The 23,840-nt window shown below is 36.7% G+C and overlaps 3 protein-coding genes across 5 annotated transcripts; all 3 read left to right on the forward strand.

The window, feature by feature from the left end:
* Nucleotides 1-1,502: 1,502 nt before the first annotated feature.
* On the forward strand, nt 1,503-8,989 carry ML1 (MEI2-like protein 1). Of its 3 annotated transcripts, XM_088683638.1 has the most exons (16): nt 1,657-2,286; nt 2,902-3,087; nt 3,294-3,339; nt 3,997-4,335; nt 4,861-5,237; nt 5,355-5,513; nt 5,642-5,758; nt 5,853-6,004; nt 6,109-6,191; nt 6,272-6,691; nt 6,784-7,438; nt 7,620-7,704; nt 7,794-7,862; nt 7,970-8,149; nt 8,275-8,294; nt 8,406-8,989. In XM_088683638.1, exons 2-15 carry the CDS (start codon nt 3,010-3,012, stop codon nt 8,278-8,280), a joined length of 2,766 nt encoding a protein of 921 aa, XP_088539764.1. In that variant the 5' UTR covers nt 1,657-2,286; nt 2,902-3,009; the 3' UTR covers nt 8,281-8,294; nt 8,406-8,989. The 3 variants fall into 3 exon arrangements, with proteins under 3 accessions (XP_068307760.2, XP_068307759.2, XP_088539764.1); XM_068451659.2 differs by lacking the exon at nt 8,275-8,294 and having other exon boundaries at nt 1,503-2,307; XM_068451658.2 differs by lacking the exon at nt 8,275-8,294 and having other exon boundaries at nt 1,506-2,286.
* Nucleotides 8,990-10,156: 1,167 nt separating this feature from the next.
* Nucleotides 10,157-14,848, forward strand: LOC137712652 (uncharacterized). The gene is made up of 7 exons (XM_068451769.2): nt 10,157-10,447; nt 11,301-11,703; nt 11,823-11,979; nt 12,634-12,678; nt 13,188-13,350; nt 13,488-13,858; nt 14,215-14,848. Exons 1-7 carry the CDS (start codon nt 10,319-10,321, stop codon nt 14,531-14,533), a joined length of 1,587 nt encoding a protein of 528 aa, XP_068307870.2. The 5' UTR covers nt 10,157-10,318; the 3' UTR covers nt 14,534-14,848.
* A 2,669-nt stretch (nt 14,849-17,517) lies between these two features.
* LOC137712653 (uncharacterized) lies at nt 17,518-20,936 on the forward strand. The gene is made up of 5 exons (XM_088684752.1): nt 17,518-17,637; nt 18,473-18,885; nt 19,085-19,204; nt 19,308-19,894; nt 20,379-20,936. Exons 2-5 carry the CDS (start codon nt 18,481-18,483, stop codon nt 20,458-20,460), a joined length of 1,194 nt encoding a protein of 397 aa, XP_088540878.1. The 5' UTR covers nt 17,518-17,637; nt 18,473-18,480; the 3' UTR covers nt 20,461-20,936.
* Nucleotides 20,937-23,840: the final 2,904 nt, after the last annotated feature.

Here is a 23,840-nt window from a genome sequence, read left to right on the forward strand (position 1 = left end):
AATCATATTCGTTCATTGTGCATTGTGCGATCAGTTTTCATAAGGTACTGATGAACGATGATTTCTAATAGCACGATGTACGATGAACGGATGTGATTTGAGAATCCCTATAATTCGCACAAAAAGAATCTGGCAAGGATCCTCTCTCGTCAAACCTTTTCTTAATTCTTGGAGTATTCCACTTTCCAATTGCATGTTTTTAGGGTTTTTTTCTTTTCTTTTTTCTTTTTGTTATTTTTTTAAGAATGAATTAATATGGTAAATGATTAAATTATATGTTCATAATTTACTTTATAAGAGTAATGAATTTCAAAGTTTGACAATATATGAAGAAATGGAATATTATCATATTAATTGGTAGTTGAGAGTAATTTTAGAAGTAATTTAGCGATAGTGTTTGTGTGTCGGAAAATGAAATTTAAAAAAAACGATGATATATATGATTTGTTATGGCATAAGGTAAGCTCTCATATTCAATTCGGAACTCCAACTCATTGTTTATTTGTAGTAAAGAGACGGCGGAAATTTTAGATGCGGCGACTATTATGTAACTTATATGATAAGTCCATTATTCAATTACTTTGTAACAAGCTTGCATCCAACTACTATTAAGATTTAAATAAGCTCGATAATAACTTCGTTGGCACGATGTTAACAAAATCATACCTCTTCAGCTATTCCTATCCCACTGAGGATTAAGATGAACTCTTTGTTTGAGGTCATGGCATTCTTGCAAGCTAAAATTGTGAGACAATACTCTCAAAATCATCACCCTTAAATCTTTAGTAGATATGCTATGTTAGCTGAACTTGTTAGATCCCGTAAGGTTTTGGTTCATTTGTTAACAACTTTATAGTGCGAAAATCATGACTTTTTAAGCAATCTCAATCTCATCATTATGCTCGTATCCTGGTCTTATTTCGAACTTAACTTTTATGGTTCACTCCTTATAAGCCTTGAGCTTTTCAATTCAAAATGTGTATGTAGCACCAGTGTATGCGATAGCACATACAAAAGACACTTATAATGTTCTAGGACAAACTCTCTTTGATAGATTAAAATTTGTCATTAGCAAACAGGTTTAGAGACGCTTAAGGTTGAAGAGGATTCTAAAATTCTAAATTCATGTTATTAATCTTAGGTTTGAGGTTCCTTGGCGTCTCAATACCTTAGTGAAAGACATTCGTTGCGCAGTAACTTAAGAGCATAATTTAAATGGAATCCTAGTTTTGTTTCAAACTCTTTTTCCAAATTCGGTAAACCAAACTTTGTAACAGCTGTTGTAACTCGTGTGTACTCAAGATATTCTTTTTCTCTTGATTACCGTAGGGGTATTGTAAATTTCCATTTTTCTAAAATTGAAAAAGAAAAGACAAGAAAATAGAAGCCGAGGTTGCAAGTAGCAAGCCAAGAGTAGTAACCAAGTAACCCGAACAAAAAGTGAAAGTGGAAAATGGGTCGGATCACAAACGTCAAAACACAAAAGTGAAAGGTAAACACTCAAAACAGGTTCAGAAGAGAAAGAAGAAGGGTCACAGACAGGTGATTTTTGTTTGTCCAATCCAATTCAGTCCAATCCAATCCAGTCCAACACAACTCAACCCCACTCTGGCACTCCCCAGCGGTTTTAAAGCCCCTCGTGGTTTTCTCTCTTTTGAGTTGAGTTTTGTGTCTTCGGTTCAGTTTCCATTTCATGTTCTTCTTTTGATTTTATCCGCAAAACCTCAATACATACACTCTCTCTCCTCTCTCTCTCCTCACACACAAGGAAACCCGCTTCCATTTCTTTCTCTCTCTTGTCTTTGTCTTCTTCTTCCTCCTTCCTCGTCCTTTTTTCTTCTTTTTTATTTCAAATCCTCAAAAGCCAACCAACTCTCTCTCTCTCTGACCTCTCGGATTAAACAAATCCGTAAAACAGCTTTCTTTATGTATTATCTTCCTCCACAGTAACTGACCCACAGGCGGGACGCCTCTCCCTCGCCGGAATTCCCTTCCTTTTCCGGCTACAAGCTCTATTTTTTGGGGGCTGGAAAAAGGATTAGGTAGAAGCAAGCACATAAGAAAAAGGAAGAGAATTTTGGGTTTTTGTTCTCATACTCTCTCTCTCTCTCTCCAATCTTGTGGTGAGTGTGACAACTTGCAATGCTGCAAAAGGAGAAGAGGGTTCAGATGCATAGGTGCTGAGATCCATTGTTGTTTCACAAGTTTCCGTTTTTTTTGTGATAAAGTGATGATCTATGTCTGAATTTTGGAGCTGAATTTTGGACATGGTGAACAATTGTGCTCGTGAGCCTTCTGTTTTACTAGGTCAGACCTTGTTCTTTATTTTTTCAATTTTTGATGTGAATTTTACCATTTTTTGGGGTTATAATTTGCTGTTTAATTTCCTCTAATTTGTGTAAATTTTGAAACTTAGAGTTCCATTTTATTATTTTTCTTAAAACTTTCAAGGGTTAAACTCTAACTGCTTTCATGTTCTTCCTGATCTTTTGCTCTTTGCCTTTTCACCATTTTTTCAAGGGTTTAAACTTCAATTTTGATGTATTTTAGGTTGTTGAGGAACTTAGGAAAACATAATTCTTAAGTTTTGATTTTGTTTTCCTATCTTTTTCTCTGCAATCAAATGGGGTAATTGTGTTTGGTTGTTGGTAGGTAAGCAAACATTTTCACTTTCTTACTATTTTCCCCATTTCCTTCATCTCTCTGAGGTTGTAAGGAAAGAAAAAACATCTTAAGTTCTTCCAAATTTTAGACCCTAATGAGTAAATTTTCATGCTTTGTGTAATTTGATCTCGGTTTTCTTTGAATTCCTAAATGCCATTCTCAATTTCGCTTTAGAAATTTATGGTTAGGTAATAATCTGAGGATAATCTTAGTTTTTAAATTATTGTTAATTTTCAGGTAAGGAGTCATGTAACATAGACAAATTCGGCAATTGAGAAAGCTCGAAAATTTACTATATTCTTCGGTTTTGTTTGGTAATATTCTCTGGTTTCGGAGTGCTGCACGATGCCATTTGAAATAATGGATCAAAGGGGTGTATCTGTCTCTTCTCACTTCTTTGAAGAAATCCCTTTTCCTTCTGAGGTAATTCTTTGTCTTGTTACCATGAAAGTTGTTCCATTCGTAATTCGTGAAGTTTTCACAACGTTTCATTCAACATATCGCACTGGTGTTTATTAGGCATCTTACCCTGTTTAACTCTATCATAAATTTTTGCCTCATTTTTAGCACATCATACCTTTTTGCCATTTGTCTTAATATATATCACTTTGCCAACTTTGATTCACCAGAGACAAGTCGGATTTCAGAAGCTAAAAACCATGCCCGATTATCAAGGTGAGCATCCTGTTAGGAAACTTGCCTGAGAAAGTCTATTAGCTTGTTTGTCGTGTCTGGTTATCTTATGTTTTCGGTGGTTATCTGGGTTTCATTATACCACGTTATCTGTTGGAATAATTTCCCAACCAAACAGATGCCCCTAACTTATTAACAACTGCTGTGACGTGTTGTGTGATGCTAAGCTAACCAGTGTCTCTCACTCAATGCTTAGGTTTGAGTTGCCACACGTGTCTACATAGTTAGATCATGCCTCATAAGAGGGAATTAACATAAATAGTAGTTGTGATAAAATTAATCCAAAGGTTTTGAAGTATGTTGTCTTCATTTTGGTCAAATGGATGACCACTGGCTGCTCAAAATCCCAACTTCAAAACAGAAGTTCTTACTGCTTTACAAAGTAATTGGTTTAACGCTCTAAACTTGGAAGTCTTTTGATTGAAAGCAAATAAATGTGCCATGGATCACGAAGTGGTTCTTTTCTGGTACTTTGTCTGCCAGAAGTTCTGAATGCCATAACTTGTTTTATGGAAATTGTATTTTTGTTGATTTCAGACTATAACCTTGATCCATTCTCATACTTTGAATTTGAATTACTCTATTTTACGGTAAGAACCATAACTTTTCCTAATCTCCTGTGTAAATATTGTCCTTCAGCGGGAGTCAGTGGAATGGTACCAACACCTGGCAGCACGTTGGGTTCTTCAATGCCATCAAAAATGTATTTACCAAACGGGGCACTGTCGGGGGATTACTTGGATCCCCCACAATCCAATCTGGCTGGGGAGCAAACAGAAAGGCTGAGCGTTGTTGAAGGAATTCCCAACATCTCCAAGGCCTCATGGAAACCTATGGATCACCAACCAAAATTGTGGTCAGACTTGTCCGCAAAGCCAACACCTTATAGCTCGGTTGGCGGCAAAACTCTCATTCCTGGTGCCCAGCATGAAAGTAGTCTGTTCTCAAGCTCTTTGTCCGAGACTTTTAGCAAAAAGTGTAAGTTTTCCTTCTGAAGTCTATTAAATGCTTGTCCATATGTTGCATGAGGTTAATGTTACTTTCTGTATTCTCGAATCAGATACTTATGTTGACCATACTCTTTAGTTTTGTCGGTAGATATATCAATCTGCAGTTCTTTCATTCATAAAAAGCATGCAGAAGAAGCTGCAAAATTTAGCTTTCTCACAATATTGTTTCTTCAATTCTATGTCTAAGAAGTTTCGACATCAAATGTTATTTTGCATAAAGTTTCTGCATTTGAATTATCTGGCTCCAAAAAGTTTCTTAAACTTCTTGTCCATGTATAACACATGTTCTAATTTGTTTGCTACTTCTATTTATGTTAGTCGTCACATTTGCAGTTGTTGGGATAAGTCGTGGTTGAGTCGACTTAAGCTGACTACAACTTGATTGATGTATTACTCTGCACATTTTTCCATAAATATGCATATTTATTATCTTAACATCTCTCTCTTTTTTTTTTTTTTTTTTTTTTTTTTCTTCTTCTTTTTCAATATGCAGTGCGATTACTGAAGAATGATTTGATATCTCATCAGTCTACTGATAACGTTGCCTTCCAACATGAGGAAGAACCCTTTGAATCTCTTGAAGAAATTGAGGCGCAAACAATTGGAAATCTCCTTCCAGATGACAATGACTTGTTTTCTGGCATGACAGATGAGCCGGGTTATAAGGCTTATGCTAATATTGGTGATGGATTTGAAGATTTTGATCTCTTTAGCAGCGGCGGTGGCTTGGAAATGGAAGGAGATGATCAAGGGGTTTATAATAGCTCAATTGCGGGTGAACACCCTTATGGCGAACACCCTTCCCGTACACTTTTTGTTCGCAATATTAATAGCAACATTGAAGATTTGGAATTGAAGGCTCTTTTTGAGGTGCTTATACCTCCTTTTCAAGTGTTTTACTTTTTTATTATTTATTCATGTATTTTATTTTAGTTTGAGAGTTCCGTGCAAGCCAGTTAAATTGACAATTGTACTTTGTTCTGTTAGCAATATGGAGATATTCGGGCACTTTACACTGCCTGCAAGCATCGTGGGTTTGTTATGATTTCTTATTATGATATAAGGGCTGCCCAAAATGCACTAAGAGCACTTCAAAGTAAGGCACTGAGGCATAGGAAGCTTGACATACATTATTCGATACCCAAGGTATGATGATCACTAGCTATTCACTTTTGTTGTATCCGCTAGATTCGCGATCTCGTTCTTCTCGTCTTGTTTTATACATTCTCATGTTGCTTTGTTCCATCATGCTTTTATACTTGCCAATATGTCAGGACAATCCTTCTGATAAAGATATTAACCAAGGAACGCTAGTTTTATTCAACCTTGATTCTTCTGTTTCTAGTGACGAGCTTTCTAAAATTTTTGGATCCTATGGAGAAATTAAAGAAGTAAGGCATCCGATTTTCCGCACTCCTATCTTGCTTTGCTTCTAAGAGAAAGAAAGAACTTTGTATCTTATGTGGTTGTTATTTTTGTTTTCAGATCCGTGAGACTCCACACAAGCCTCATAACAAGTTCATAGAGTTTTATGATGTTAGAGCCGCAGAAGCTGCTCTCCATGCGTTGAATAGGAGTGAGATTGGAGGAAAGCAGATCAAGCTTGAACCGAGCCGTCCAGGGGGCATAAGGAGGGGGTATTGATAAGCTACTCTTACTATTGATTACAATATCTCGTATTCTTATTTAAGTTTGAAATTCTTAATTTTCTCCTTTGTAAGAAAGAACATTCCTTGTGCAGTTTGGCTCAAGTTTCCGAGCGGGACCGGGATGAATTCAAATTTTGTAATGGTTTGTCTGACAATTTATCAACAGGCACCAAGGGTATGAATCTGTTTGTTATGAACTGTTGCATAAATTTGTGTTTATCTTGTTATACAATGCTTACCTTTCTTTTAATACAGCGACGCTTCATCCTGGAATGGTCACATCAAGCTGCATGGTTAATGGATCTAGCCTGGGCTTACATTCTGCTGTCCGTTCACCTGTGAGTGCATTTATTGAAAATGCTTTATCTCATCAGAGTTCAAGTGTTCCAGATGCCTTTCCCGCTCCAGCGACATTGGCATCTATAGGGAAAAAGTTTAGCCTTCGTGACACTGAACAGTCTCTGGATGACATGAATTTTGGTAATCAGAGTGCTCCCGGCATACATCCTCATTCGCTTCCTGAGTATAATGACAGTTTAGCCCATGGTATTCCATGCAACACTTCTGGTGCTATCGGAATCATAAATGCCAATCTGGGACTTAGAATGAGAGAAGGAACAGACCGAAGATCCACTGTCAGTGCAAATGGTCACCTAGTGGAACTGAACGGAGGAGGTACTGTTTAACAGAAATATTACTTGTAATGCGGATTTTAACGTAGCATTATTCTGGTGAATTTGTTGTTTACAAGTTGTTTTCTTACACAGCTTTTGGATCTCCTGGAAATGGGAGCTGCCCGGTCCATGCTCATCCCTATCTTTGGAATAACTCCAACTCGTACCAGCAGCATCCTTCAAGTCCTATGATGTGGCAGAATTCACCATCATTTATCAGTGGTCATAGTGCGCATCGCTATCCCCAAATGCCAGGATTCCACAGGACACCACCTCATATGCTGAGTGGTACATCGCCTGTGCACCTCCATGTAGGATCAGCTCCAGCTGTTAACCCTTCCATTTGGGAAAAGCATGCCTTTTCAGGGGAGTCTGCTGACACTTCTAATCTTCACTTGGGTTCTCTTGGCTTTCCACGTTTTGCTGGTAGTCCCCAGATGCATCCTATGGAGATTTCTTCACAAAACCTCTTTTCTCTTACTGGTGGAAATTTCTTGGACATGACTACCAGTACCCGGCAGCGCTCTTCACAGGAGATGGGCCACATGTTTCCTGGTAGGAATTCAATGAGTTCAATGCCTACCTCTTTTGACTCTCAAAACGAACGTGGTGTTAGAAACCTGTCTCACCGAAGAAATGAAGCAAATCCTAACAATGCTGATAAGAGACAATATGAGCTTGATGTTGAACGTATACTCCATGGGGAAGACAGACGCACCACGTTGATGATCAAGAACATTCCCAACAAGTATGTATATTGTCCCCCAACTGTTCTGATGTATTGCATCTTCTATTTGGTATTTTACACTCATCCGCTACCGTACTGTGATAACGATGGATTCTTGAAACTGCACATTTTTGTAAAAATTGCTATCCAGTTGTATGTAGGGATTTTGCCATGTTGCTAAACTAATTAACGGTTGTTACAGATATACTTCAAAGATGCTTCTTGCTGCAATTGATGAGCAGTGTCGAGGAATTTATGACTTTCTTTATTTGCCAATCGACTTCAAGGCAAGGAAATTGTTTAGAATATCATCTTTTGTTGGGTATAGAAGTTATAATTTTTCTAATCCAAAATTTGTCTGTTTAACCTCTCACAGAACAAATGCAATGTGGGATATGCGTTCATCAACATGATTGATCCTCATCAGATTGTTCCGTTCTATAAGGTTTGACCACATGAGAGCTATGAACAAATGCTTTTATATCTGTGATATATTTCTTTGTTTCTGCCTTTTCATAGCCCTACTGAAACTAGATTACACATCTGTTACAGGCATTCAATGGAAAAAAATGGGAGAAGTTTAACAGTGAAAAGGTGGCATCACTTGCGTATGCTCGTATTCAGGGTAAAGCTGCTCTTATTGCCCATTTCCAGAACTCAAGCTTAATGAACGAGGACAAACGCTGCCGTCCCATACTTTTCCACACAGAGGGTCCAAATGCTGGTGACCCGGTAAGATATCGTGAGATGAACAGTCCTCTAATTTCCCTTTATTATACTACATTAATCTAATTGGTCGTCTTTTTTGAAACTCGTGTCTTTCATTTCCAAAATTCATGGTACGAGGAAAGTTCTAGTTCTGAGAATGTTTGCCCCAGTTAAGTGACAATTTCTGTGTGCAAGGGGATGGAATGTCTTTGAGTTATCTTAAATTGGGTTTTCAGTAAATAGGATCCCAAGACTGACCTATTTTTTCCTCTCTCAACAGGAACCCTTCCCCATGGGTACCAACATCAGATCAAGACCAGGAAAACCTCGAACAGCCGGCTACGATGATAACCATAATCACGGGAGCCCTTCAGCAACTGCAAACGGAGAGGAAAATTCCAAGGAATCCGACCGAGACTTGTTCTACCAAGATTTCTAACCATTCAACCTAATGCCGGCTTACTACGAGTATAACCACACCAATTCTCTACAGCAGGGGTGGTCTATTGACTTCATTTTTTACTATAGAGGAGTGCTTCTACTCAGTTTCGGATTTACCTCAACCGAGAGGGTTACTTCGCAACCGTTTGGTATTTTCTCTGGTATTAAGCCAACTTATGGGCACAGAGAATGTCTTGACGAAGCTTAAAATTTTGGAGTCTTGTTTGTTGAACAATGTCTCAGTGTACAGGCAGGCACTCACAGAACCTTGTGCTAAGGCTTTTTTTTTTACCTTGTTTTAACTTTTACCTTTTACTCATGTGGGACCTTTTTCTGGTTGGCCAATGATGGAGGCACACATGTACTTTTGAGTACTACTCCAGTTGCTGAAATTTTTGAAATTCTAATCTTGCTTTGATGCTATGTGAGTGTGTTCTCTTGCAGTCTTTCTTGTTGAATGTTTTGTATTTTGATACTTTTTTTTTGGAACCCCGGAGGGAAAAGTTTCCTACTCCTAGGATCATCCTCTTTTTGGAACCACTGCCTTTGGCGTTGAGGTTGGCGTCAATCCGTCTTGATCTCTCCCTCAGTTTTCCCTCTTTGTTTCTCGTTGTAGTCGCTCTATCAGTGTGTCGAGTATAGCCTTCAGTTTCTGGTTGTGATAGCTCTCTCACTTTGCCGATGCGAAAGCGATGTGAGCTTTCATGATTGTGGCCATGGAGCGGTTTGTTTAATCTCAAACTTTGGAGCGGCGACTATTGTTTAGACCTGAGGTGCTGGTGTTTGTAGTTTGTGCGCTTGTCAAAGAACTATGAGAAGGAAACTTGACGTTTGGTTGGGGGGACTCATAGCAAGGCTTCTTTGCCAACGATTGCAAATCATTAGAAATAGTTCATTAATAAAATATAAATCATTAGAAATATTTCATTAATAAAATATAAATCATTTTCTTTTTGTTTCCATAAAATAGTTCATCCACCATGTAACACTTTGTAGTTTTAATTGAAAGTCATTAAAAATAAGGATTAAGTTCGAATAGCTACTTAATTTTTAGAGGTAATTTCAAATTGATCATAACTTTTTAAAATATTTTAAATAACTATCTAACGACTTGTAAAATGAAAATTTATTAGATACACTAGCTTTAAGTGACGATGCAGACAATTATTAAAGCGGGGTTTTATTCTCACGTTGTCTACGAAGCTTTGGATTTCTAAATCAACACAATTAGGCAAAGCACGTTTACGACTTAACTTGGTTGAAAAGAGTCGATTTGAGAATTAGAGCTCCAAAGATGAGCATTAGTAAAGACCAAATTTAATTATTTGTCTACCTCATCATTTAATGCTAAAAATATCATCACTTAATATTGATAAAGTCATTACTTAATGCCGTTGAACTAACAAATATCTAATTTTTTGAACGTTAAGTAGTTATTTGAAATGCTTTACAAATTTGGGACTAATTTGAAGTAACCCCTAAAATATTGGGTAGTCTTCCTACTTAACTTAGAAAATAAAAATAAATTTAGATTTTTGAATATTAAATTATATTTGATTATTTAAAATTAATTTTTTAGTGAAAAATGAAGAAAGTTCAAAATTTGTTTGGGTTTTCCTACTGCTCCAAAATATTTGATTGCAGCAGACAAAGAAATATTGAACAAGTGCTCTGAAGAAGCCCAAGACAGAGGAGGTGGAAAACACAGACGACGACGGCGGTGGCGGCAAACAAGCCGCAAGCAAGACGAATATGGCGGAAGAGGAGAACGGCTATCTAGATAGCAGGCAAGAGCAAGAAGAAGCCCTCGTCGCTCTGATCGAGCATCGCACCCGGGAAGTCCACCATCTCCGCCAGCGCGTCAACTATTACAAAACTCAGGTTGCACCCCACCATCCCCCTCTCTCCCTCCCTCCCTCCCTCTCTCTCTGGTCATTTCGATGGTGACATATTGGGGTTTTTAGAAATGTTGGTTTTCTTGTTTGTTTGTATTCATTTGGTATGCTTCTGCTGCTGCTATAATGTTATAAACTTTGAATTATGGGTTTTCAGTCTTTTGATTAACCTGCTGCTGCAATGCTTTTTAAGCTTGAAAGTTTTAATCTTTTTGCTAATCCCAAATTAGAACGGTTTACAAAGTTTAATTAGGACTGCTTTTTGATTAATTAAATGTATTGGTTTTATGCCCTAGGCTAATATCATGGCAAATGCACACCTGGGTTTGATCACAGCACAAGAAATCTTTTTAGGGTTCTTGGGATGAAGTTAGAAATAAAAAACTCTTTGATTTTGAGTCTGATCATAGATTTTGAGTCTGATCATAAACACTGCTATTTATGACTTTGCTTTAATGTATGGAGTTGCCTTGATGGCCATTGATTAGCCGAATGGCCTTGTTTAAACTCATTGTATATGAAGTTAATTGCTGCAAATTCAAATCTCCAAGGGAAGACAATATACCATTTTCTTAGGGGTAATGCTAGGGAGACCAAATTTCTAACCCAAATTTTGTAAGCCAAATGATGTGGACATTGACGATTGGATTATTACAAGTGTTGATTAACGTGCTTATTCCTTTTTGGTGACACATCATTTGGTTTAAAAATTTGGTCTCCCTAGCATTAACCTTTTCTTAGATATGCCTGAAATTATGTGTGTTTCTATGTGTTTTAACTTATGAGATGCCTTCCAAAGGGAATTATCCACTAATTATTTATTTGGAAAAGGCGTGCAGCTTGGAGAAACGGAGAAGAGGTTAACTGATACCGAAATTAAGTTGGCTCGACTTCGACACCAAGACAAAGTAGGGTCAACCAGGAGTTCTCCGGGTGGTGGAACGAAAAGTGCAAAGGTGGAGCACAGATCAACAAGTCCTATACATTTAAATGAAGGTTCTTCTAGACACCAGCATCAATCAAAAACGGAACTTTTCATTCCTGCAGTCGGCCCAAAAGTTTCCCATCCTACAATGGTGGCAGGGTCTAGTGGGAAAATTCCAGTTAATTATAGTGCTCAAGCAAGTCCATCAGTTTCTTGTCAGTCTATGAGTGCTAACAGAACGAAAGGTGACAAATCGTATAGAAATTCTTCAAAGCAGGACGTTGAAGTTCAAGATAATGGGAAAAAACGGAAATTTGGTAAGACTCTAGCTTGTTGACTGGCCTCGTTGTTCATATTGTGTTTCTTGACTGTCTGTTTCTAGGCCACATATTTCAGCTTTTCTTTGTGTGTGATGCTAAAATTGTATGTACTTCAGAACAGAAAGAACACAAAGAATTAGTCCCGTTGGTTCGCACTAGCTCTCAACCATGTAAAATCAACTGCTATGCAAGCAGTCACATCTCAAGTCAGCACAAGAGAAAGTTGAGAAGTCTTTCTTTGTGTCCAGTGAATGATCAGCTTTTTGTGACCAGGTAATTAACATGTTTGCTGTCCAAGGAAGAAGGATATGTTCTTTATCATAATAGTAACATTGTTTTACTTGTCATCAATATCCATGATTTCTGTTGTGTTTATTTCACTCTTTCAGGATTTCACCTTTGAATTTGTGGGGGTACATATATTATATGGTTATATCCTCGGGTTATAAGATTAACCCGTGTTTTCTTGTGTCCACATCTTTTGGTTAATAGTTGTCTTTGGGGTAGAAATGGCTTCTAGCTTTAAATCTGTAACTTATATATCAAATTCTCAAATTATCAGGTATCTTTAACCCTTTCAGGTAGTTGTACATATTAATGTGTATTAAATTAGAGATTACAAATTATGGTCCTGCTTCGGATTATGTATATGTCTTTCTTTTTCATAAGCTGGTAGTATTCTCTTGTACTCTGTTAATTGAAATTGAATCCTCATCGTGATATTTTATGTTATTAAGAAAAATAATGGTAAAAGAATTTGTGTAAGCAGCCCAACAAGAGGCAACAACGTAAATTTACACTTAGAATTTAAGTTTAAAAGAAAGCTTGAAGTATATCGCTTACTGTGTCCTACAATTGGTAACTACAAGATGCATCAAATGCTAGCAAACCTGATCAATTTTAACAAGTGCTTTGGAACGTTTGCAGTGCTTTGGATGGAGTAGTCAACTTCTGGCAAGTTCAGTCCAAGGGGTAAAGTTCAAATTCATCATGTTACATTATTATTTCTTAACTTCACAATTGTGTTGTCGGTAGCAATATAAAGTGGATTGAAATGAGCATAAGGTCATATAGTCGAGCTTTCTCCTTTTATTATTATTATTATTATTATTATTATAATATATTTAGGAAAAGCATGTATTTGAGCTTATAGTTATATGATTACATGCCTTTGATAGAGATGTATTCTGACTGATGGACTGTATTTCCTAAATTGACTGAGGAGGTGCAGTATCTCTGTGTTTCAAAACCGGTGTTGGTATCTATGTGGCTGTTATTCCTTGGTCTGTTTAGAAAGGCAGACCTGTGATTATGTTTTCTTGTCATGACCGGCGGATTTGTAAATTCTTGCGTTTCAATTTTTCATCTCATGTCTTAAATATTAGTTGCTTAGCCACTTTTGCAGTGCTCTTAAATTTGCAGGTATGCACTTCTACTTTGCACAACTGATCAGGCGTCCCTTTCGTTTCTTTGAATTGCAGGTCTAGTGCTTCTCGACTTAGTTCTACTGATTGTGCATCTCCAAACAGGAGATGGCCAGAAGATATAGCCTGGCACCCTGATGGAAACAGACTATTTTCTGTTTATAGTGCTGATGGTGGCGACTCGCAAGTATCATTCCTAGATTTAAATATAACACAAGGGGTAAGGGCCACCTTTAAAATTAATTGCTCCAATTGTGTGTGGGGTACACTGAGCCCTGAGCAGCATGCCCTCAGCCCATGAGTTTCCCAAATTTAGAGAATTGACATGCCGATTCTTGGCTTTTTGTGCATTGACAGAAAGGTCGTGTTACTTTCATCAAAGATAAACCTCATGTGAGAGGGATCATTAACAACATAGTTTTCCCACCCTGGGAGGATGCCTGTTTTGTCACTGGTGGTAGTGATCATGCTGTTATAATCTGGAAAGAGGCTGATGCAGAGAATGTATGGAAACCAAAGACACTGCATAGGAATATGCACTCATCTGCTGTTATGGGAGTTGCCGGGATGTTCCAAAAGCAGATAATACTATCAGCCGGAGCAGACAAGAGAATTGTTGGGTTTGACGCTAACACAGGAAGAGCAGAGTTTAAACATCAGATAGAAAGTAAATGCATGAGTGTCTTGCCAAATCCTTGCGACTTCAATATCTTCATGGTTCAATCAGGGTGAGAAGCGCTGATTTTTCATCTAGAATTTTCATATCATCAACTCGTGTGCTGTCTTGATATTCGCCTTGTCAGTGCTCCTAGAACTGAATGCCGTTTTGTTCACCTCATGCATTTGCATGCTGCATCATATTATTTGTTAAGATCCTCACGGTTTTTGACATGTATTTGTATTATTAACCATCAGAAATCTTTTGGAAGAACCCTTGGCTTTCTAGACTTGATTAATAATCATATATTAGAATAACTTGATATGAGTGTGCATTTTGGACGAAGGGCTTTTCTTCAGTTACGATTTCTATGTATTCTTTTACGAGCTTGAAGTTATTAACGTTGATCTGTTTTATAACACGCAGGACCCATGAGAAGCAGCTCCGACTATTTGATATCAGACTGAGGCAAACAGAGATACATGCTTTTGGGTGGAAGCAAGAGAGCAGTGAATCTCAGTCAGCTCTGATCAATCAGGCGTGGTCTCCTGATGGCTTATACATTTCATCTGGTACAGCAGATCCATTGATCCACATATTCGATATCAGATACAACGCCAACAAGCCTTCTCAATCTATAAGCGCTCATCAGAAACGGGTTTTCAAAGCTGTATGGCTCCACTCATGCCCCCTTCTCATTTCCATATCTTCTGATTTGAACATTGGTTTACACAAAACCACGTAGATGGTTATAAAACGTTCCAGCTGACAGATACTACTAGCCCGGAAGTGAAATTCCCTATCTTGTTCTCTGTTCTCATTTTACGTCGGTGCTCAAAGATCTATTACTTGTTTTCAAGAGTAACAACTTTCATAGTACATTTTTGTAAGAGTCGAGCGTAGGCATGCTGTCGAGATGTCGGAGAATTGTACGTAGTTTTTTCGACGGGATGGTGCTGATAAGTGGATTAGAGTATATTTTAGATGCAAATTTCTTTGAGGAAATGGAGGACATGATGCTAAGTGTATTTTTAAGTACGCAATGGCCGCCTTCATTTTTGATGTGCTTCTGTGGAAATCAAACGCTAACCTTCATCTCATACACGACATGTCGTTTTACAGAATTGGGCCCATGGACCGGATGATAGATAATTGGGCAGTCCAAAGTTTGCATAATTTGAAATGGGCCCGCAGTTAAAATTTTGGAAATACTTTCTTTATTCGAGCTGTTCGCCACTTCTTATTGATTGTATTAAAAAAAAAAAAAAAAATAGTGGGGGACGATTTAAACTTGAGTGGAATAGATCAGACATTATTCTAGTTAACTTGACAAAATTCATGCTTGTATGAATACCATTATTGCTACACATGTACGTTTTAAATTCTCTTAAAATTTTCTCATAACTCCATCATCAAAGTTCTAAGTATTTACTAATTAAATTTGTGTTTAACATTTTTTATGACGTTGATCCTCTGAACATTGGTCATGCGCATTACACGTGATGAGACGGAAAATTGTGACAAATTGATATTCGTGGTACGAATTAAAAAAATGAAAGCTAATAAAAATGGTTTGAAAACTTTGAGTTTTAACGAAAATGATAAAATAAAGGGTAAAATGAATTGTACCAGGATTGACTGTTTAGTGTAAAAATGTATATTTTCATTAACATGAACACTATCGAGAGTTTTTCGTTAAAGTTCCCACTAAAAAATTCAGTAGGCTCGAGCGAAATTGAAAATTCGACAGAAGAGAACCACAGTTCAAAGATCAAAAGGAACACAAATTTTTTCTACCCCAAATTATGAAGTATTGCTTCATTATTAAAAGTCAGAAACCTACGGGAAATATCATCATTAAAATTAATTTATTATGTTGTTGTACGTTCTTTTAATCACAAATAATCACCTAGCAGTAGGGTTCAGTGATGTATTTCTTTATAGGTTATTATACAAAATGGTCTTTGAGATTTGCATGATCAATAGAAATTATCTCTGAGATTGAAAATCAATAAAAATGATCCCTAAGATTGTCCACCATTCTTGATTTTGGTTATTCCATTAAAAACGATTTCGAGCAATTTTCAAAGCTTTGTAACTCAATCGTTTCTTAATCAAATTCGACCCATAATATATCAAAATGAAGAGGTAAGTGTAGAATAAGATTATACCATTTGGAAGCCCAATGGTTGCCGGAGATGGCCGGAAAATAGCCTGAAAGGTGATTGGTGAAAACTGGAAAACTCGTCGGAAACTGGGTAAACTTCAAACGTTCATAACTTCTTCAATACTCAACCAAACTGAGTGATTCAAAGGAAAAAAAAAAAAAACTTCTTGACGAGATGAAGAAAATGGTATCTTTTTCGAAGGCTAACTCGCCGTGGTTTGGTCGGACAACGGCTCGAAAGCGGCTAACCATTTTCGAGTTAGCCACTTTCGAGCAGTTTTCCGGTGAAACCATGGAGAGTTAGAAGTAAAGAAAGATACCATTCTCTTCGTCTTGTTGAGAAGTATGATTTTCGTTTTTGAATTACTAGATTTCGTTGAGTATTGAAGAAGTTATGAACGTTTAAAGTTTACCCAGTTTCCAGAGAGTTTTCCAATTTTCCCGCGGACCAGTCACTTTTCAGGCTATTTTCTGGCCATTTTTGGCAATCATTGGGTATTTTTATAGGTATAATCTTGTTCTAGACTTTCTTATCTTCATTTTGATAGGTATAATCTTGTTCTAGACTTTCTTATCTTCATTTTGATATATTATGGGTCGAATTTGGTTAAGAATCGATTGAGTTATGAAGTTTTGAAAATTGCCCAAAGAATTTTTAACGGAAGGACCAAAATCATGGATGGTGGACAATCTCAGAGACAATTTGTATTGATTTTCAATCTCAGAGACCATTTCTGTTGATTATGCAAATCTCTATTTTGTATAATAACCCTTTCTTTATTTGTAAGTAAAATATTTTAATTCGTTTTCCGTGGATACGAGTTCAATACCAAATCATAGGGAATATATTAGATCACCGATCATTACCCTCAAGTGATGGTGATGTTTACCACCATACTTATCATCGTTAGATCAGTTTAAAATTTTGAGATATATGCAGTGGATAGACACAAATCTCAAAAGTTAAAACTCATCCAACAAAGATAAAAGAGGTGTAAGCATTATTGCCACTTGAGAGTGTAGAGCAAAAATGCACTGTGGCTCGCACAACTCCTTACTAATAGATTGCAAGAGAGAGGAAAAAAAAAAACAAAATAGATTGCAAGAGGAAAAAAAAAAAACCAAAATAGATTGCAAGCAAGTATTTTTAGTGGAGATCAACTTATTTGAAACATGTTTACCGTCGTGTAATATTTCGATCCTACAATACATATCGCATGTTAAATTTTTTACTCATATTATTGTTTTATTGAACCAAGACATCATTGTCAATCCATTCTTTGTAGATTCGAGTAATGCTAGAAGACTAAATTTATAGACTAAATTTTGAAAACTAAAAGACATGAAAGTTGATAATTGGTTTATTACTTAAGCGTTGATAAATGTGCTCATTTCTATTAGTGATACGTCATTTAATTTACAAATTTAATCTACTTAAACGTTGATAAATGTGCTCATTTATATTAGTGATACGTCATTTAATTTGTAAATTTAATCTACAAATTTAGTTTTCCTAATATTATTTATTATTTTCAATTCTAGTGACAAAATTTAGTTTTGGTGGGAAGCCCATAATGACACGTAACGTAGGGGTTTCACCTTTCTGCCACGCGCAAATTTTCCGACTCCTAAAAATTTCCAATTCTCCAGAGACGCTCCAAGTTTCCTCTCCTTTGCATTTGGTAAGTCCCAATTTTTCATTTTTCTGAGGTTTTTTTTTTGTACGATTTTTGCATTGCTCTGATTTATTTTCAGTGTTTAAATGCTCGTCCAACTGGTTGTTTTTTGTTCTTTTTTTTTTATTCACCTTAAATTTTAGCATTTTTTAGTGACTTTTGTACTGAGTTGGTGAATTCCTGTGTCGAATTGAGTTAAATTGGAAATAAAGTTTTGGGTTGATGTTGTTCTGAGCTGTGATTAACATTGATGCATTTGTTGAAATGGGTTTTTGAGTGTTACCTGGTAACTTTTATTTTTTATTTTTTATATAATTTATATTTATTTTGTAGAAAAGGGAAAATGTAGGTCAAGAAATTGGGTTGGAGATATTTCACATCATGATTTTGTTGAATTTGGGTGACTGGTTGAAGGGAAGATGCAAGCAAAGCTTTCATAAAACCATAACAACATTTTTCTTGTAGTGCAATCTAGGGTGAAATGTGACACTTTTTAGTACTCTAGATGTAGCTATCTGAAACTACAAAGGCAGGGTTTACTTTTCAGATGGGATTCCCTGCCTAACCCTGAGCGGATTCATACGAGGCGATGTGAGGAAAATTGGGTTGGAAGTTGTTTAGAGAGCTGTGAAATAGTTGTAGAGTTGTTGACTTGCAATTATTATGCCAATTTAGTTTTTCCCTCCAACACCGATTCAAGGACTTGTAGGAGTTTGTTATGAATTTCGCTAATTTAGTTTCAGATTTTTTACATCTGTTTCTTGTTCTAGTTATGAAATCGTTAATGGAATATTGCTTTGTTTGGCATTGCCGAAATGGTGGTTTGCTACTTTCCTATTAGTCTTCAACATGACTGAGAGAAGAAATGACGGATTTGAAAACAAGGGGCCGATTGTAGACTACGCGAGTGCCAAGTATTACCCTGCTCCTGCCCCTTCAAATTATGCGTATGACCATGTTTCTGCTTCTGCTTGTGCTAACGAGGCTCATGGGGTGCATAAGGACCCTCTGGGTCTGGAAGACTTTTCCGGGTATATATTTATGTGCAATGGAAGAACAAAACCGGAATGCTACCTATACCGTGTTTTTGGACTTCCTGCTGGAAGAAGGGAAGTTATAGAGAGGATTCGGCCAGGCACAAAGCTGTTTCTCTTTGATTATGATGTCAAGTTTCTTTATGGGGTGTATGAAGCAACCACTGCTGGAAAGATGAACTTGGAAAGAACGGCTTTTGGTGGAAGCTTTCCCGCACAGGTGAGTTTAGTATTGCTTTTCGTATCATCTCCTACTGCAAAAGGGTCTTTGTTTAAGTTAAATGGGAAGAGAAAATAAGCTTTCGAACCAAACCACCTTTGACATAATAATATGCTTAATGGGTCGTCTTTTAGAATTTCCCGCCTTAATTTATTGTTCAGTAAGAACTAATTCGTATTCACTTGAATTTTGTGTATAGGTAAGATTCAGAATTTACAAGGAATGTCTCCCCTTGCCTGAGAGTGATTTTAAACATGCTATTCTAGATAACTACCAGAAAGGCTCCAAGAAGTTTAACCCCATTCTCAATTGCCAACAAGTAAGTTTCTTTGGTAACGGAATCAGTTCCATTTCATCATTCTCGATTGGATTGCCGTCACTTGATCAACCCTACTTATTTTCCAGTTGATTTTATTGTGCAGGTAAGCCATTTGTTATCACTGTTTCATCCTCTTACCACACAATCACCTGTCAAATATGACAATTCCTATATAAAGGATCAATACCCAAGCCTGCCTCCTTCAGGCAGTACATATTATAACTCAACGCGTCTCAGTCAAGCCCCACAAGTGTTGTTTCCTCAATATGTTCCACAGGCAGTCCTAGTTCAGCAGTGGGATTGTTGTGGATCCACAGGAAGCACGGGTCTTTTCCATCATGCAGACCAACCTGCTGTGCCAAATGCAGGTTCACAATCAGTAATGCCAACTCAATCTGCGGAAGAACAGTTTCAGTCCACAGCAACCCTGCCTTCCATGAAGGATCCAAATGCATCTTCGTTATATGGCGGTCTTACTTCACCAATGTTGGAGCCTCAGCCTCAGCCTCAGTATATTCAACCGAGTGTCATACACCAACAGCCTGCTAGCTATGGATACACGGGCTACATTTATCCTGCTGTGCAACCACAAGCTGTGCGAGCTCCAAATCAGACATATTATTCTGCACAAGTGGATCACAGTTACTCCGCTGAACTACCTGCCTCACAAGCACCCACATCATATGAAAGGTACCTATCTTTAGGTAGTTTGATTCCCCTGTTGCAACCCAAGGTATGCTCTTTATTTTTTGTTGGTTAATGTATGCCAAAAGTTTGATTATTTTAGATTATTATTATTATTATTATTATTTTGAAACTTGGAGTTTCCCTGCTCCACCAAGCAAATTGTATCGTTAAATGGGGATGCTAGTCAAAGAGTATTCTTTGAGAAGTTACAGTACATGTTCTTAAGGATACAATTATTTACTAATGCAGGAAAGGTTTGGGTGACTTTCCTTTGAAAGAAACAAAACATATTACGCAATTTGGGAACTGTTATATTTGATTTGTTAAGCGGAGAGTTTCATTGCATGTGATCATGCTTAAAAACATCCCAGATATTTGCTCCACTCTCTTTTCAATTTCTTAACCTTGTTGTTAGTTCTTAGAACATTTCTTCGTTTTGACTAGTCTTTGTTATTAAACTGAAATTATCATGGTCCTTGTGTTGCAGCTATCACAGGCACGAGGCCACACATGATGAAGTGCCTACTGATCAACAAACGAGCTTGGGATATGGGTACAATCACCTTTGAAGACGGAGACTGGAACAAATTTTGGGCAATGCTGCCGAATACTACAACCTCTACCAAGTGCCTACAGTCCAGTATGTTTCATCACCTGCACAAACCACACACCTCAACAACATTGGAAGCACCTGAGCTTCCAGCAGGGACTCTTCATCAATGAACTCCGCCCCAACCTACTAACCTAGTGTCAAACTGGTTAATTGGGCATCTCAAACATGCTGGTAAAATGAGCATAGCTTTGCCTGGTTGTTATCACTTCACCTATTTAGTTCAGGTTCACGGTTTAGAACGATATATCAGTTAGTTATAAATGGTTACTAGGAATGATGCATTAGCATTGTAGCTCAGGTGGTAAAGGCTGCTAATGTACCCTTGCAGAATAGTTGGTCTTGAATCTTTAAGATGCAAAAAACTACATTTAAACGAATGCTTCGTGTTTAAGATGGAAAATGCAACTAGTAGATGATTCGTTCTTCTCGTAATTGCATTACTGCAGGATGATTTGTGGATCAGCCTAGAAGTGATGCTGCAGAATTCAACCTGAAATCGAATTCCCATTCTAGTACTCATTTTACTTGTCTAGCAGATGGATCTATACTTTTGTTTTGAATTCGTTCGATTGTTGATGAAAACAAAAAAAGCGGATTTCGTATGAGGTCAAAAAATATTCTCAATATCAGCATTATTTCGTATCATTTCGATTAGCATGTGGAGGGAGACATCTTTAATCCCTGTTTTCACCAACTGCTATGGTATCGTGCAAGCATGGATCATTTGGAAATGGGGAAATTGACATTGACCTTGACCTTGACCTTGACCTTGACCGATCCATTGTGTTTCCACTCTCCAGCCATCTTGTCACGGAGAAAAACTTGTGTAACGGTGCTTCGACCATGTTATACGCACGACTTTTTTTACGGATTGTATTTATTTTCGTCTCACTCGATCTTTTACGATTTATTCAGTATAGATATGTCCTAATCAGACAGCCTTACTAATCAGACAACTTTACTAAATATCTTCTGCAATGGCAAAATCTTCAGCTCATGGGGTCCTCAGGTAGACTGAACCAATGAGGAACCATGGTTGGGAAGATGTAGTGGATTCACATGTAGTGTGTGAAATGGGGTCAGATTCAGACAGAGAAGTAGATCATCCACGATCCATGGTCTGGTGGTTGACCCCAATGCTCGTTGACTCCAAGACACTCTTTCTAGCCGGGAGGATTAGGAATGTCATGTCGCCACGCTTTCAGTCCACTCTTTCGTGGAATAACAATTTACATAAAACGGATTTGCTGTCGTTATGGTGTTTCAGATCAATTATGCCTTATAAAGAAAAACTTATATATACATGACAATGCATTATTGAATCGAGATGCTACATAATGTTAAACTCGTTTCATCTAAGTCATTCTCCCTTCATACTGATCAAATTTTTTCTCACTTTAATCACGTGATCCAACACGAGATGATAAAATTTCATTATCCGTTAATCATATGATCATTTGATGATATAAATCATAGGGAAATTTTATTTAAACCCATGTAACCTATTTCTACACTCAACTTAAATTTTAAATGTTAATTGTCTATTTTACCCTATTGCATAATTACTATTAAGTACAAATAAAATTAATAATAAAACTCAAATTTATCAATAAACCCAAACACTATAATTAAACCCTATGATCACTCTTTGTTTATCCTACATTCATTCCGGCTATAACTCTAATAGCTCTCATAGAGAAAAACAAATTTTTTTACTGATGGATGGTGATTTTGAAGTTTTGAATCCTCCAACCAAGGTATGACTCAATTTATGAATTTTTTGTTTGTTTGATTTCAATTTTTTAGAGTTTAGAAGATGAATATTTTGAATTTTACATGTACATTCTTAAAATTTCATGTACTAAATTAGTATTTACGATTTCACACAAACAGTAATGTTTCTGACATTCAAACACCAGAGACTAACCAAGATGCATCTTCAAATACAATATAATTCAATATAATTTGCAGCCTTTGATATCCTGCAGGTAAGTAAGTCTTGTGTCTACGACATATGTGCTTGTAAATTAATATGTGTGTTGCAAATCTTAGGCTGTTGGTGGTTGTCCTGCATTTTTAAGGCTTGGCTGTTGGTTAGACTTGTATAGTGGTGCTGGATCGATTGAAATTTCATAAGCAAAATTTGCAATTGATATGCGAGTGTGCATTTTCGAAATTACAGGGATATTATCTTGTCAAACAAATAGTAATGTTTTCGAACAAACCCAATTTGATTACTAGTGCTCCATGCACTTCATGAAGTCTATAGAAAGATTCCTATGAAAAGGTATGGTAGTAGACGTATATGCTCATGAAACAGAGACCATACAAAGAGAGATGGTGATGCATGATTTTTGTCAACATCTACAGAAGTGTCAGTCTTGTTGTTACCCATGGCTGAATTCATACATAAATTCTCACTCTCCATTTCCAGACGACGTAAAGATATAGTTATAAATCAAATGGGTGTAAAAATAAATTCACATATTGAATTGGATTTATAGGGGTATATTAGGTAATAAATTTGGGTTTAAAGAGATATTAATAGTTTAGTTAAAAATCTTAAGTTAAAAATCAAATGAGTGCAAAGAATAAGTTGAGTGTAGATATATGTTACATGAGTTTAAATAAAATTTCTCTAAATCATATAATGAGAGAGATAAACACATCAAAATTTAAAACACAATAAGGCAAATGTCCACCACCTTCGATCATGCCATTTTTTAATTTTTGTTTGTTGTTTTGGATGGTCGTATGGTCTGATTCTCATATAAGAATATATGATTGGTTAGAACACTGTCACAATATCATTTATCTTGCAGAGACGATCTTATCAACTTTTGATGCCCTAAGTTTAGCATTGCAATAGTCTTTTTCTATTAGTGGGGGTGCACCGTACACATTGAATATATTCTCTTATCAAAATTGAGTCTCAGTTATATTATTGTTCAATAAATATTTGTCACGTATTTAAAAATGCACCATCAATAATTGGGACGTGATCAATTGAAAACATAAGAGAATCTACCACGTCACATATTCACAGTAATGGCCAATGGGGGATTATTATGTTGTGCTTTTTGTACAAAGAGCATCTCCAAGAAATTCCACAAAACAAAAGTTGAAGTGCCACATAGGATTTTTTGTGCTTTAACTAAGTTATCAAACAAGTCTTCAAAATTAGAAGAGAATTATTATTAACACTCTAAAAATCTCATTTAGCATTCCAAACTTTCTATAATTAGAAAGAAAAATACATTTATGAGGAGTATAAAATGAAAATTTTGAAGTGTTAATAACATTTCTCATTTAGAAAATGTCATGCACTCTATATTT

This window comes from Pyrus communis, chromosome 14 (assembly GCF_041283825.1).
Source record: "Pyrus communis isolate YQ-2024b chromosome 14, ASM4128382v1, whole genome shotgun sequence".
Classification (NCBI taxonomy): Eukaryota; Viridiplantae; Streptophyta; class Magnoliopsida; order Rosales; family Rosaceae; genus Pyrus; species Pyrus communis.

Excerpts from the sequence above, each read along its gene's own strand:
- LOC137712652 (XM_068451769.2), top strand. The coding sequence starts at position 10,319 with ATGGCGGAAGAGGAGAACGGCTATCTAGATAGCAGGCAAGAGCAAGAA. Across the intron at positions 11,980-12,633 it reads GATCAGCTTTTTGTGACCAG|TGCTTTGGATGGAGTAGTCA; the intron begins GTAATTAACATG and ends GAACGTTTGCAG. Across the intron at positions 12,679-13,187 it reads TGGCAAGTTCAGTCCAAGGG|GTCTAGTGCTTCTCGACTTA; the intron begins GTAAAGTTCAAA and ends TTTGAATTGCAG.
- LOC137712653 (XM_088684752.1), top strand. The coding sequence starts at position 18,481 with ATGACTGAGAGAAGAAATGACGGATTTGAAAACAAGGGGCCGATTGTA. Across the intron at positions 19,205-19,307 it reads CCATTCTCAATTGCCAACAA|GTAAGCCATTTGTTATCACT; the intron begins GTAAGTTTCTTT and ends TTTATTGTGCAG. Across the intron at positions 19,895-20,378 it reads GCACCCACATCATATGAAAG|CTATCACAGGCACGAGGCCA; the intron begins GTACCTATCTTT and ends CTTGTGTTGCAG.
- ML1 (XM_068451659.2), top strand. The coding sequence starts at position 3,010 with ATGCCATTTGAAATAATGGATCAAAGGGGTGTATCTGTCTCTTCTCAC. Across the intron at positions 6,005-6,108 it reads CCAGGGGGCATAAGGAGGGG|TTTGGCTCAAGTTTCCGAGC; the intron begins GTATTGATAAGC and ends TTCCTTGTGCAG. Across the intron at positions 7,439-7,619 it reads ATCAAGAACATTCCCAACAA|ATATACTTCAAAGATGCTTC; the intron begins GTATGTATATTG and ends CGGTTGTTACAG.